General features: G+C 38.8%; 2 protein-coding genes across 2 annotated transcripts in view; one reads left to right on the top strand and one right to left on the bottom strand.

Moving 5' to 3' along the window:
* The first annotated feature begins 470 nt into the window (after positions 1-470).
* On the top strand, positions 471-2,983 carry ppifa (peptidylprolyl isomerase Fa). Its single transcript, XM_079363253.1, has 6 exons — positions 471-705; positions 801-831; positions 927-1,015; positions 1,095-1,191; positions 2,465-2,540; positions 2,628-2,983. Exons 1-6 carry the CDS (start codon positions 562-564, stop codon positions 2,761-2,763), a joined length of 573 nt encoding a protein of 190 aa, XP_079219379.1. The 5' UTR covers positions 471-561; the 3' UTR covers positions 2,764-2,983.
* A 1,237-nt stretch (positions 2,984-4,220) lies between these two features.
* Positions 4,221-12,269, bottom strand: part of zcchc24 (zinc finger, CCHC domain containing 24) — a 37,003-nt gene continuing 28,954 nt past the window's right edge. The window contains exons 3-4 of the mRNA XM_079363251.1: positions 11,829-11,993; positions 4,221-8,707 (exon numbers count right to left, since the gene is read on the bottom strand). Coding sequence (XP_079219377.1) covers positions 8,594-8,707; positions 11,829-11,993 — 279 coding nt within the window. The 3' untranslated portion in view covers positions 4,221-8,593. The remainder of the gene's footprint in view (positions 8,708-11,828; positions 11,994-12,269) is intronic.

Raw genomic sequence — 12,269 nt, 5'->3', positions numbered from 1 at the left:
CAGCGATATGTATTAAATATTTTATTGAAGGAAGGAGAGATATTGGGACTTATAGAGATGTGTGATGTCATCCGCATTACGATCTGGTCCTATCTTTTAAGGTCCAGTTGATTATTTTGTGTTACATTCATAGATTAAAAAAAATCTACTGACAATAATAAATAACTTGGAATAAATATAACTTAATCAGATTCAGCCACACTTGTCCTGACCTGAAACTGGAATAAATTCCCTCATTTCATCTCACCTTACAGTCAAAGCACTCTGTTTCTAAATAGGCTCCTGCCTTTAAGAAAACTTTTTTTTTTAATAAACTGCTGAAAAAACATAACTTTTTGAAGGTGAGGCGTGTATCATAAGAAACAGATGGGTTTTTGTCACCGACGTTAAAAAAAAAAAAAAAAGGAGACCAGATGTTGTGTGACTTCCTCCCACGCGAGGTCGCTGTTTGTTTCAACCATACACTGAGAGTGTGAGTGACGTCACATGTAAACACTAGTATCAGCTGCAGCAGCGCCTGTGTGGCCTGCATGTCCTCCTCATTATTTCAGCTGAGCTGCAATGTTACAGATAAAAAAACGCATCAGATACAGCTCTCCGGTTATTGCCGCTGAAAAGCTGTTCTCCTCCGGTCCCGCTGAAAACCCGGTGGTGTTTCTGGATATCGAGGCCGACAGCGAACCGCTTGGAAGAATTATCATTGAGGTATGAGCTATAGCATTAGCCTCCTGGTTAATGACTGTGCATTGCAGTGTAAACATTCATTAAGTGAATAACATTTCATTTGTATTTTATTTTAGTTGAATGCAGAAATAGTGCCAAAGACTGCAGGTATATATAAATAATTTATATTTCTGCAACTTGTCTAATTCACTCAGACTGTCCTTGACTTGTTTTCAAATGAATGAAACATGTTTACCTCACAGTGAACTTCAAAGCTCTGTGCACTGGAGAACATGGCTTTGGATACAAGGGATCCAGCTTTCACAGGGTCATACCTGAGTTTATGTGTCAGGTAAGAGTGACAGAAAAGTTTGTATTCAGATAAAGGTCTTATACTTGATGTTGTATGATGTTTGTTTTTTGTCTTGCAGGGGGGAGATTTCACCAACCACAACGGCACAGGAGGGAAGTCTATATTTGGGAAAACATTCAAAGATGAAAACTTTAAATTGAAGCACACTGGTCCAGGTAATGACAACCAAAGCTCACATGTCTACTGTAGACATCTTCATCTTTTAAACGCGTTCATACAACAATCTTTGCTTTGTCTATTGATGATACATCCACCCATCACTTATATCGCTTCATGCAGCATTACTGCTATATGGTTAAATATTCACACAGCAATATATCAACGACCTGACTTGTGCTATATGCTTATTATTTGCTGGTGAAAAATATTGACATGAAACATGGGTGTCAAACTCCAGTCCTGGAGGGCCGGCTTCCTCAGACTTTTAGACGTCTCCCTGCTCTAACACACCTGCTTTAAAACAATGTGTTGTCATCAAGCTCTGCAGAAGTTTGATAACGAGTCACTCATCGGATTCAGCTGCGTCCAAGCAGGGAGACATCTAACAGTCTGAGGAAGCCGACCCTCCAGGACTGGAGTTTGACACCCCTGACATAAAAAAAACCTTGTTGCTTTCTGAACAGATTTCCCTTCCAGTTTGAGTCCCTCTGTCAGGTTTTGCTCTTGGCTTTAGTTCTGTTCTTTCTCTATAAATATTCAGATTTGTGGATGTATCATTCTATGAAGGGAAAAATATATGTATTTTGATATGATCCTGATGGTGTGCCGTGTATCATGTGTTGTTAGTTACTTGTGTTGTGTTTTGGTGGCCTTTTTTTTAGGGTGGAAAATTAATTGACCATTAGGGAAAAACACTAAGTACTTGAAAATTAGGATCGTATTTAATAAATTGTCAGACACATAACTGCATGTTCTGTAGTTAATGTTATGTATTCCAAATGGTATAACTATTTTCTGACATTTAGAAGAATTTTAGATGACCGTGCTCAGAATCAGAAAAGATTGTTTGATTCAGAGCTAATTCTATGTATTTTATAATTGTCCACGCTCTAATAACCTCTTTTAATAGAGCTGTCTCTCCACTAGGTGGCAGTGATTAGTTTTATGTAGCATGTAAACTACAGTTTACACACATATAGCAATCCCCAGGTCAATGACCTACTTTTGTATCAAATAATCAAAATGACTCCTCTTACATAAACTTCGGCCACATTCTGTTTGTTTGGCACTTCATTTAAAAAATGTTGCATAATCACAGTTTGCATCATTTTTTAAGAAAAGAACAGAAAACAGACTGTTATTGTCTTGTGTCATTCTTTTTTTTGCTACAGGCCCAAATGTTGGATCAGTGCTAAAAATGGGATCAAGATATATTGTTGACTGTTTGCAGTTTAATAAATTAACTTTTTGCCTTTTTGAACTCTGCAGGAACACTTTCAATGGCAAACTCAGGGCCAAACACAAACGGCTCCCAGTTCTTTATCTGCACGGCTAAAACTGAATGGTAAATATTTTGCAAACCGTTTTCATCAAACCTCGGTTCTTCCTCTCAGAGTCTCACCGACCACATCTCGTCTCTCTCCGTTGACAGGCTGGATGGTAAACACGTGGTGTTCGGGCAGGTGAAGGAAGGTATGGATGTCGTTACTAAGATGGAATCTTTTGGTTTGCACGACGGGGGTGTGATCAAGAAAATTGTCATCACGGACTGCGGGGAGATCAAATGACACCTACGGTGGCACATGGACTTCTGATAAATCCCATATTCATGATGTTTCAAGGATGAACTGCCATAAATGATCTTAAATCAGATTTTTTTTTTTTTTAACTGTTTAACCCTCTCTTGTGTACAAGGCTCCAAGGTCTAAGGCTTCTGCTCTGTAAAATCTTCTTATTGTGCAATTATTCAACATTTACTGCCTATTAAAAGACCGTTTTCAGATTTTACTAGCTCTGGTCTCCGTACAGGACATTTGCTTTCTTGTGCCACAGACCCTGCTGGTTTTAAAGCTTCCTGGAAATGATCCAGGAGCTTTTTTTAGACCCCAGGCTCTCCAGTGCGTCTGACTTCCTGTCCATCAGAGCAGGATGTGACATCATGTGACATCCACCTACAGTGGAGCCTTAATATCACATGAATCTAGTTGACGGATGATAGACTCTGTGGGCTGTAGCCTCGTTGGACACAGTCAAATGCAGATGATTTAACGTGCTGGATCCGTAAAGTGAACTGAAAATGCCTTCAGTGTGTATGTGGGCTGCTCTTCCCTCTCACTGCCTCTTTATTTGAAACGCAGAGCGCCTGGAGGAGAGGGCGAGGGAGAACAGGAGACCAGGACATGTCTGAAAGCCAGAGACTGGGTGGTGCTGCTTATCGAGCTAATACTTTATGAAAGTAAATAATGAAGTGACGTGAAAAAGCAGCTCTTGCCCCTAAATGAAACCATATGCTCGCTGACCTTCCACCGTTTGTTTGAATTCTCAGATTACATTGTTGCCATAGAGACTTTTCAGCTCTCGCTGTGTTTGAGGGTGAGATGTTGTAACAAACTTGATATAATTTGGGTCCCCACCCTCCGCTTCAGTTTTAGTTATTTGGAATGCACGTCAAATATTGTGCACGGAAACTTGGCAGGAGAGGCCTCCGTGCTATGGCCAACGTTTTAATACACACATGCAAAACAATGACATCTATACAGCTGGTACTGGCTGGTTCTTCTGCAGAAAACGTCTGCATTTATCCCACAGCACCCATGTGTGCTGGTGTCCTTTTTTTTTTTTGTGTGTGTGTTTTGCTTTTCCTGTCCACAGTTTGACTCGATGTGTTGAAATCAAGACCTGTCAGTGCGATGCGTCTGTTATCTTTCAGCACTTTCACGGGGAAGAGAAGTGTAACAAGTTTCTCCCCCTCATGAGTTACACAACCCCCAATGAAAAACCCGTGAAAACCCTCTTTCTCATAATCTATACGCTTCACAGTCTTGTGCAAGACTCCAAGCCTGCACAGAGATATTAAGCAGTGTTTTGATGAAAACGTGAATATTACACAGGCAGGAGCTCTCAGATTACAATGTGTCTCTTTTTGGCTGAAATCAATCTCCTAAAAGAACCCTCCGCCCCCAAATACTGGTAAAAACAAAATCAGCAGAAGACCCAAACAAATTAAAGTATGTTTCCAAGCAGCTCTAATTCAATGTGACTTTTATTCATCAAACTTGACAGACAGCACTAAAATGTTTTCCAAACTAACAAATAAGGCACATTTTGGAATGCCATTTCATGGACATGAAAAACAGACCTGTGGTCTACCCTCGAAACCATGACGGTCCTTGTTTCCCAAAATAATCGTCTTCCCTACCTCACGCCTGTGTTCTGTCCAATTCAAATATTACATTATTGCAATAATGCATAACAAACATCTCAAGTGATACAGACAGTAAAGAGTACAAACATCACTTTCCAAATTGACCACATAAGTGTTAACACATTACATTCAGTAAATAGGTTTTATTCCTAGAGGCTAGCGGTAAATGAAATACTTGAGGACTAGTAACAATCAGAAGATGCTGATCGTGGTAACAATAAAAAAAAAAAAGTACTGTAGCAAACTGCTGTAAAGTCTTCAAACAAGCATACATTGCACAAAGTAATTATCATTCAAAACCAAACACATGCACATGCAAACTCTACAATAGTTCTTTGTCACACACGCTTTCTTGACCAAAGTATACACTCTCTAATCTACTTCTAACACCATATAACATTTTATAATAGTTCCTTGTCATTGCTGCTTTAAGCAAACTACATCTCACAGTTTAACGTGCGTATACAGTGGTGAGTATCCATCACTTATTAAGAAGAAAAACAAGATTTCTGCATGTTAACACAATATATATCTTCATAATATGGTTTACAAAATGAATACATGGGACTGTATGGATGTAAATGGCAGCTCATAATTAGTTACAAATAGCAACCGAATAACATGGCAGTTTATTTAACACTGATAACGTCACGAAACAAAACACACAACAATACAATGGCTTATAATTGAGAAAGGGTATTAATTATGTACCAGCTTTTCTTTATAATATTCTATGTAATCATCAATATTTCCATCTTAGTGTAACTTTGTTGCATATTCTATACAAAAAGTGTTGTAAAAAATCTTTCCATAAATATTTCTGCAGGATATCCCCTCAGATTCTTGTAAAACAAAAAGAAAAGGAAAAAAAAAACTCCCAGCTTTGTTTAATTCTCAGCAATAGGCCCTTCTTCACACACAACAAAAAAAAAACAAAAGAAAAAAAAAACCTTCAATATTGCATAACATTTTTAAAAAGAGCTACGATCCTTGAAAATGATGGCCATCAAATATATACATAAAACAGTCTTGCTTTGTCAGGGAAAATAACTCTTGAGTTTTTGCAGATTGCTTTAAAACTTTCAACATCTATTAAGTGTTCCAAAATACACATCTCATTCATAGAAAAGAACAAATTTGAACTGAAAAGGTTCGAGAAAAGTCAAGTATGTGTAATTCAAGACATTACGCCCGAATTTCTTTTTTTTTTCTTCTTCAAAATGTAATGTATCAACTGCTTCCATTGGCTCTTCCATTTTTAAATGGCCTCCATCAAGACGTTTGTCTCGAAGGAAAGCCAACTCTTTAACTGGGTTTCTTATTTTCACAATCACTATTCTGCCAAAACTCAAAATAATATGCTACTTGTTTATGAGGTTAGTGTGTAAGGCATCATTGGTATCTATTCCTCTTACTACAGCCACATGGTATGATGTGAACTATCAGGTTTACATATAAATTGTTAGGTTAGTGGCGTCACACAAAAGAAAGAAAGATGTTAATAGTAGCAAAGATGGGTGTTTTTATTCCCAACATTTACAGGCTGAATGGGGAAGTGTTTTTTTTTGTTTTTTAGAGAAGTTCCTAAACTTTAAGAGATTCACAGCTGCCAATTCCTTCTTTTAAAGGGGCACCCCAATAGTCGTACACACACACAGTGCAGTTAACTCGCCAGTCACAGTTTGTACTACTCAGACTTTACAAATGGCCGTTTCGTGTCTTCTGTAGCTCTGGAGAAGAACTTTAAAGAAAACAAGCTCATATCCAGGATTGAGCTTCCAAGATCTTGGCATGTACCAAACAGAGAAATTAGACAAATGTAGACAATGTCCTTTGAGTTGAATTATGGGAAATGTAGGACTTTGTGTTTTAGCACTAATTGTAGGATTTTTTTAGCCTTTGCTGCATTGTTTTTGACTGTTTTTTGGTGTCTCTTGCACAGCTGCATGTTTGTAGAATAGTTCTGAATCTCCAGAGTGCCCCTCTAACTTTCCAGATGGACAGGCGGATTGGCTAATTTTCCCCAGCTGTTAAGTACCATCATCAGCCACTGCAAACTCCCACTAAGCAAAGTGACCATGTATCTTTTTACAAACCCATAGATAAACATAGCTACAATAGATTTTTTTTTTTAGACAAAGAGAGAGGTCCACAGATTCATGTGCGACACCGCTCTGTTGTAAGAATTAACATCTTTGTTGATATTCCATGACAACAGACCACAGCAGGATTGTTATTGCCAGCTGGAAATGCTGTTTCATTCAGCCTGTGCCTTCAATCCGACAAACTGCATTGAAACGAACACCCACCACGTCAGTTTGAACTTCTTAGAGAGTAACTGCATCATTTCTTGAACTTTGGTGACGTCTTGAACACACGGTAAACTTCCTATGCATAACATTTACAGTCTGCACGTACTGTATACTACTACAACTCTTAGCCTGTCCCTACATGTCTTTTCCCAGTTTTCAAAAGGCCTCCAAGTCCTGATACTTAAGAATGACGTAAATCTTTTCAAGGCACATACATTACTGTATACAAGTGTTAAAAATATAGTCAGCTTTTATAAGGCTAGAAATACAGTACATAAAATAGTTCACACTTCCTATAAACTGTTCCTTTAAAGGCAGGTTTCTATAATTCAGAACTACATTTTTTTTCTGTGTCGTGCTCTGAGTGTGCACAGGATATATGTAAACAGGATGTGTCTTTCTCTTCCTTTAAGGACATTGGTTTATAATTGTAGGCACTTATGTTCATAGATATGAACAATAACGTCAGCATAAACAAAACCACTTTCAAAATATCCTTGAATTTTCAGCATCACTTTCACAAATCAATCCTTTCCATATTAACTTCTGTTGTTTATCTCAACCAACCTGAAAATCTTTGCAGTTCTCCAAAATCTCACGTCCACCAAGACACTCTTTACACTGCAATCAGCTTCGAGACATCACTTCTAAGGGTTCAAGTCCTTAAAAAAGGGCTTTCCATTAACATTCACTGACACCTGTATGGCTGCCAGGGAACTTAAATCTTTCAAAATGCTTTTAAAACAACATCTAATATGTATTCTCACGTATTTGTAATGTCAGGCTTAACATGTGAACAATTTGGTAAACTTTGTATCTGAAAAAGCTGAGTATGTTTGACACTGCTTGGAGAAACCGACACATTACTTATATAACATTTACACCTAACATTTCTAGCACTAAAGATAGTTGAGAACAAAAATACTTCAGGGGGGGCTAATGAAACCTCATCTGTTAGCACAAACTAAATCTAGACAAGTAGCAACCCTACGCAACTGAACCTACAGTAGTTTCTACAGACACGTGGAAGCAGTAACGCAATAATGTGAAATACAAACATACAAAAAAACATTTCTTTACGTCCCAGTTAAAATTCAAATTGCACACTAGACGACAAGAAAATAAATAGGCCAAATGTAAGCTAGGGATATACTGTATATGGCACATTGTCCCTCAGTTAATTCACAGTTAAAAAGATGTGCTGCTGACCCTAATATGGCAAGACATCGAAGGCCTCCAATACATTTTACCATCATGAGAGACCCAGGTTAAACGTTCATCACATTACCAAACACTTCACTTGGCAGGGAAATGGAAGGCAGATCTCTGTAAACACAAAACCAAACCAACCCCAAGGTGAGGTAATCTATTGAGACCAACACTACCAGTGACACCAATAACAACTGGTGCTTATTAGACTAAATAATGCTTAAATGATGTTAAACATCAATTTGGACTTGTAGTGTTGTGTTACATCGGATGCATGAGGCATTAAAAAGTCACTGATTTTGCCAAGTTTTTTCCCATTTTAAAAAAAAAAAAAAAAAAAAAAAGAACCTTTTAAGAGATTGATCTTTAGTTAAACTGTTCCTCTCATTCCAGGATATATTCTTCGATACTGTCACTCGAAATGGAGCAGTAATGATAGAAAAAGGAGGCAAGGAGGGACAGAAAATGGGAGGATAAGAGCTACAGTCCATATTTGAGGTTTCTGAAAGAAGGAGGGGATATTAGAAGATGAAAGGACACTGATGTGTGCAGACCAGGGCTATGGAAAACTTGAATACGAATCGGGCATGGAGAAGTTAATAGCCTTGATGGAGGATTGGCAATACAACTTGGGACACATAAGTTGCTTTCCGGTTCTGGATGAAGATGATTTTATTGCACACGGCGGCAGTAGTAGCCCAAGACTTTACATTTCTCGCACAGGTGTTGCGGGTGCTCCTTACTCTGGTCAGAAACATCCAGGCCATCTGGTTTCTCTAAAGGGCGCTGAGGATACAAACAGAGGATATATAATGAGTCATATTACTCACTGAAGCAAACCAAGAAGAACCCACACAGCATAAATCTCTCGAGTTTTGCAAGCAGCTTATTTGGCATCGTATTCATTTTAGCTATACGCCTAACTCCTTTGGCCCCCAACACTGCTTCCACATTCTGCCCAGACCCAATGTGTACTAAACACAATTAGTTGCAGAGTTATGGCAACGAACAATCAGCTTTGGAAACTTGCAGTATACTTTTACAACCTGCTGTTATAGAAAAAGATCCAGTATGTATTTGATCATGATGATCTGTATGGAAATATCAGCAAACTTCGATGGCAATGGCTTTTTTGGACTCATTACCGAGGACAAAGGGAATCTAGCTGGCTTGCACGTTTGGAGGTTTTTTAACAACCTGTCCGGAAAGTTTTATTTCTCTTCTATTGGTTTTTTTTTCTGGTTGGAGCTGCTTTCAAAAAGACTAATTCGTCCAAGTCATCAAACTAGAGATATATGATTGGTTACCACAGGTTACTACTAGGAGATAATTCAGATGTTCACTAGTGAGTTTACCAGAAGGTATTGCAACTTTATCATCAGTATGTTAAAGACATTGGGTCCTTCAAGAATTCTGGAAAATCTGATGTATATTTTATTGGGTCCCCTCTGGGATTGGTAGGAACTTGGTTTAAGCCCCCGTGTTGCCGTCATCTTCCATGTGTCCTTGAGCACAAGACTCAAGGGAATCTGTAGCTGAAGTGTGAGCATGTTTCCCTTGAAGCTATCAATAGCCTATAATGTGGGATGTGTGTTTGGCATGAAAGCAGGGATAACCAACACAAGCAAACATGTTTAAAGTCTAAATAAATGAAAGGTCTTTCTTATTTTTGTACTTATAATCAAAAAATCTAGTTCCATTGAAAACTAAGTGGGACTTGGACCAAAGGAAACCTCAACAGGAAGTACAATCTTACTTACAAAAACCCTGTCATCTCAAGGATACAGTCCCTTTGCAAAACAAAACAAACATTAAAGCTGAGTGGGAAGTTAAGTTGGAGTGTCTGCAAAGCTTCCAATAAACATAAGGTTAGGGTAGCGTAGCCAAACCAGGGGTCAAAGTCCCGGTCTTGGTGGAATAGGCTGGACAAGAGGCTAACACGATAGCGCGCCTGGAACATTCTGGGGCTAAAATGTAATAAAAGCTGCCAGACTTTTCTTTTGTCTTTCTGTGTTGACATGTACTCCAGCATGCCTTTTTTTATCAGGATTTTACACTATTTGATTAAATAAAGAGTTATTAAAGAGGGTGAAATCCCCCTTTGGCTAGCCTGTTGCTACTTATAATTTAATTGGCTTCAAATGTAGGTTAGTTGTTTTTTAGTCGAGGTGTGGTTGTATTCAAGGTTTCTGACGGTTAGAAAGACGTTTTTTTGTGCGTTGTTCATGGTGGACTATTGTTGGGGTTTTGTAAATAATGTCTCAAAGACTATGGTCATGACCTGCTCTTATTAAGTGTCTAAAGATATCTTTATGAGTTGGTGTGATACAAATTAAGGCTGATGAAATGATTGATTAGCTTTATCAATGGTCCCTAAAGCTAACTAGCTATCTTAGTTCTCCAGCATTTGTACACTGACTCCAGTCTTCCAATGATGCTTTTTCGAGGAAGACTTTCAATTGATTTAGCAACACAGCTTTTGAGCTACTTGGATGTAAGCTTCCACTACTTTGGACGCTTTCTACCCTCAAAAGGTCAGCACAGTCAGGATGGTTTGCAAAAAGACAATGTGCTTGTGTCAGCCATCCCACCCATCAGACATCGCGCCCTAAGCTTGAAACAAACGCTCTGGGTGCTCAGGAAATATATTTCCCTATCTGAGAGGGTCAAATATTTTATGCATGTGGATGGGATTGGAAAATACATATTCAGGTTATTTATGGGAAACCGCAGGAAGGGAGGGAGCCGTGCTGAGAGTTTGAGCTCTTTGATACTCGAGGACACAGAGGATAGTGGTCCGTTTCAAACGCTGACAGGGGGAAATATGTTAAGTGGGTGACATTGCAAATGCAGAGAATTTGCTTGCCTATGTGTTGCTTTGCCACAGGACACAGAGGCAGAAAGGATTGAGGTTCTCTCACCAGTGAACTCCAAGAAACAGAACGGTGCACTGTAGGTGAAAAAATACTTCAGTAGCCTTGTGGCAATGTAAATGCACTCTTGGCCCATAGCTCTGTTTTTTTCTTAAGTTAATATTCTCTGTTAAGATCTCACCCTGAAGAAGATGCAAATGAACCAACTAAATGTCTGGCAAAAATTATGCATTCACTTTTCATTGTCTGGGAATTTTGCGATGCCTTGCCAGAGATTTAGAGTAAATTTGCCCAGCACTGTCCCTTTCCTGCTTCTTTTTATGCAAGTGTTAACAGAGTGAAACATGGTAAGCCGCAGTATTCAGAGAACGAACAGGGCCTCCAGCAGTAGCCCTAATTTTATTTCAGGAAGTGGAATTGGAAGAATGTGGAAAAGCATAAATATTAAAAGACGAAGCACCGCAGATAAATATATCTGTAGTTGAAGAAAACAGGGAGGGTTCTTTCTCAGGCGATCAATCTCTTTTGTCAACGGACTGTGAGGAACATATTCGAGGTTAAGCCGAACAGACAGCTCACCAGCACGTTAATACCCTCTGAGCATTTGCTGCTCGGGAAAAAAAAACCCAGACTACACAGCATCTTGCCTAACATGAATTCCATTTTTCATATAATTCAACATGAGAGGAATTCCAACTGTACAAGCTTCAATGAGTATTTAGTGTCTGAGAGCTATTAATAAAGAAATAATTTGTTTCAGATTTGTTGATATTCACTAAATAACGCTAAACTCTTTATCAATCAGGAAATGTAATTAGTTCACTCGATGTTGGATTGTTACCAAAGGGGCCAAAGAGATTGAGATTTTTATTTAATTTTAATGGGGCCATCTGGAATGACCTCAAGACAATCTGCAGCCATGCGAGACCAGAGTCTGGACTCTGTTAGCGTTGGTTGAGACTGAGGGTTTTTTTGTTTTTTTTTATTCTAAGACATTAGTGAAAATCTTTCAGACAGTGACTTTTCTTCTGTACCTGTTTGTGTGGATAGACGTTTATGTGGCATTTGATACATTCTTGTCCCATGTTGGCCCAGGAGTTGCCGCTCATCCACTTCCTCTTACACTTGGGACACTTGTACTCTCCGAAGCATCTCTTCTTCCCTTGGTACGGTGTCAGCCCTTCACCTTTGGGTCTGGCCTGGGAAAAAAAAAAAAAAAAGCAAATCAAATCAAATTGAATCAAATGGATGCCTATGTGGGGGGAAAAAAAGCATTTCTACATTTTTGATCCAATAGATAAATTTCGAGGAGTCCAGAGAAATTCTTTTCTGTCAGTGCTGCACAGTGCAGAGAGTTCAGTATGACAGTTTGAAGAGCAACTCTTGAATTCGGCTGGACAATAATGGACGGGGAGTTTTGACAGCAGGGTGTGTCCATGCTTGTCGTGCTAATATCATTCACCACACTCCTACAC

Source organism: Symphodus melops, assembly GCF_947650265.1.
Source record: "Symphodus melops genome assembly, chromosome: 15".
Classification (NCBI taxonomy): Eukaryota; Metazoa; Chordata; class Actinopteri; order Labriformes; family Labridae; genus Symphodus; species Symphodus melops.
This window is presented reverse-complemented; position numbering and strand designations above follow the sequence as displayed.

Bases quoted from the DNA above. Each gene is read 5' to 3' on its own strand.
- ppifa (XM_079363253.1), top strand. From the start codon at position 562: ATGTTACAGATAAAAAAACGCATCAGATACAGCTCTCCGGTTATTGCC. The intron at 1,016-1,094 runs GTAAGAGTGACA...TTTGTCTTGCAG, and splicing joins TACCTGAGTTTATGTGTCAG to GGGGGAGATTTCACCAACCA. The intron at 2,541-2,627 runs GTAAATATTTTG...CTCCGTTGACAG, and splicing joins TGCACGGCTAAAACTGAATG to GCTGGATGGTAAACACGTGG.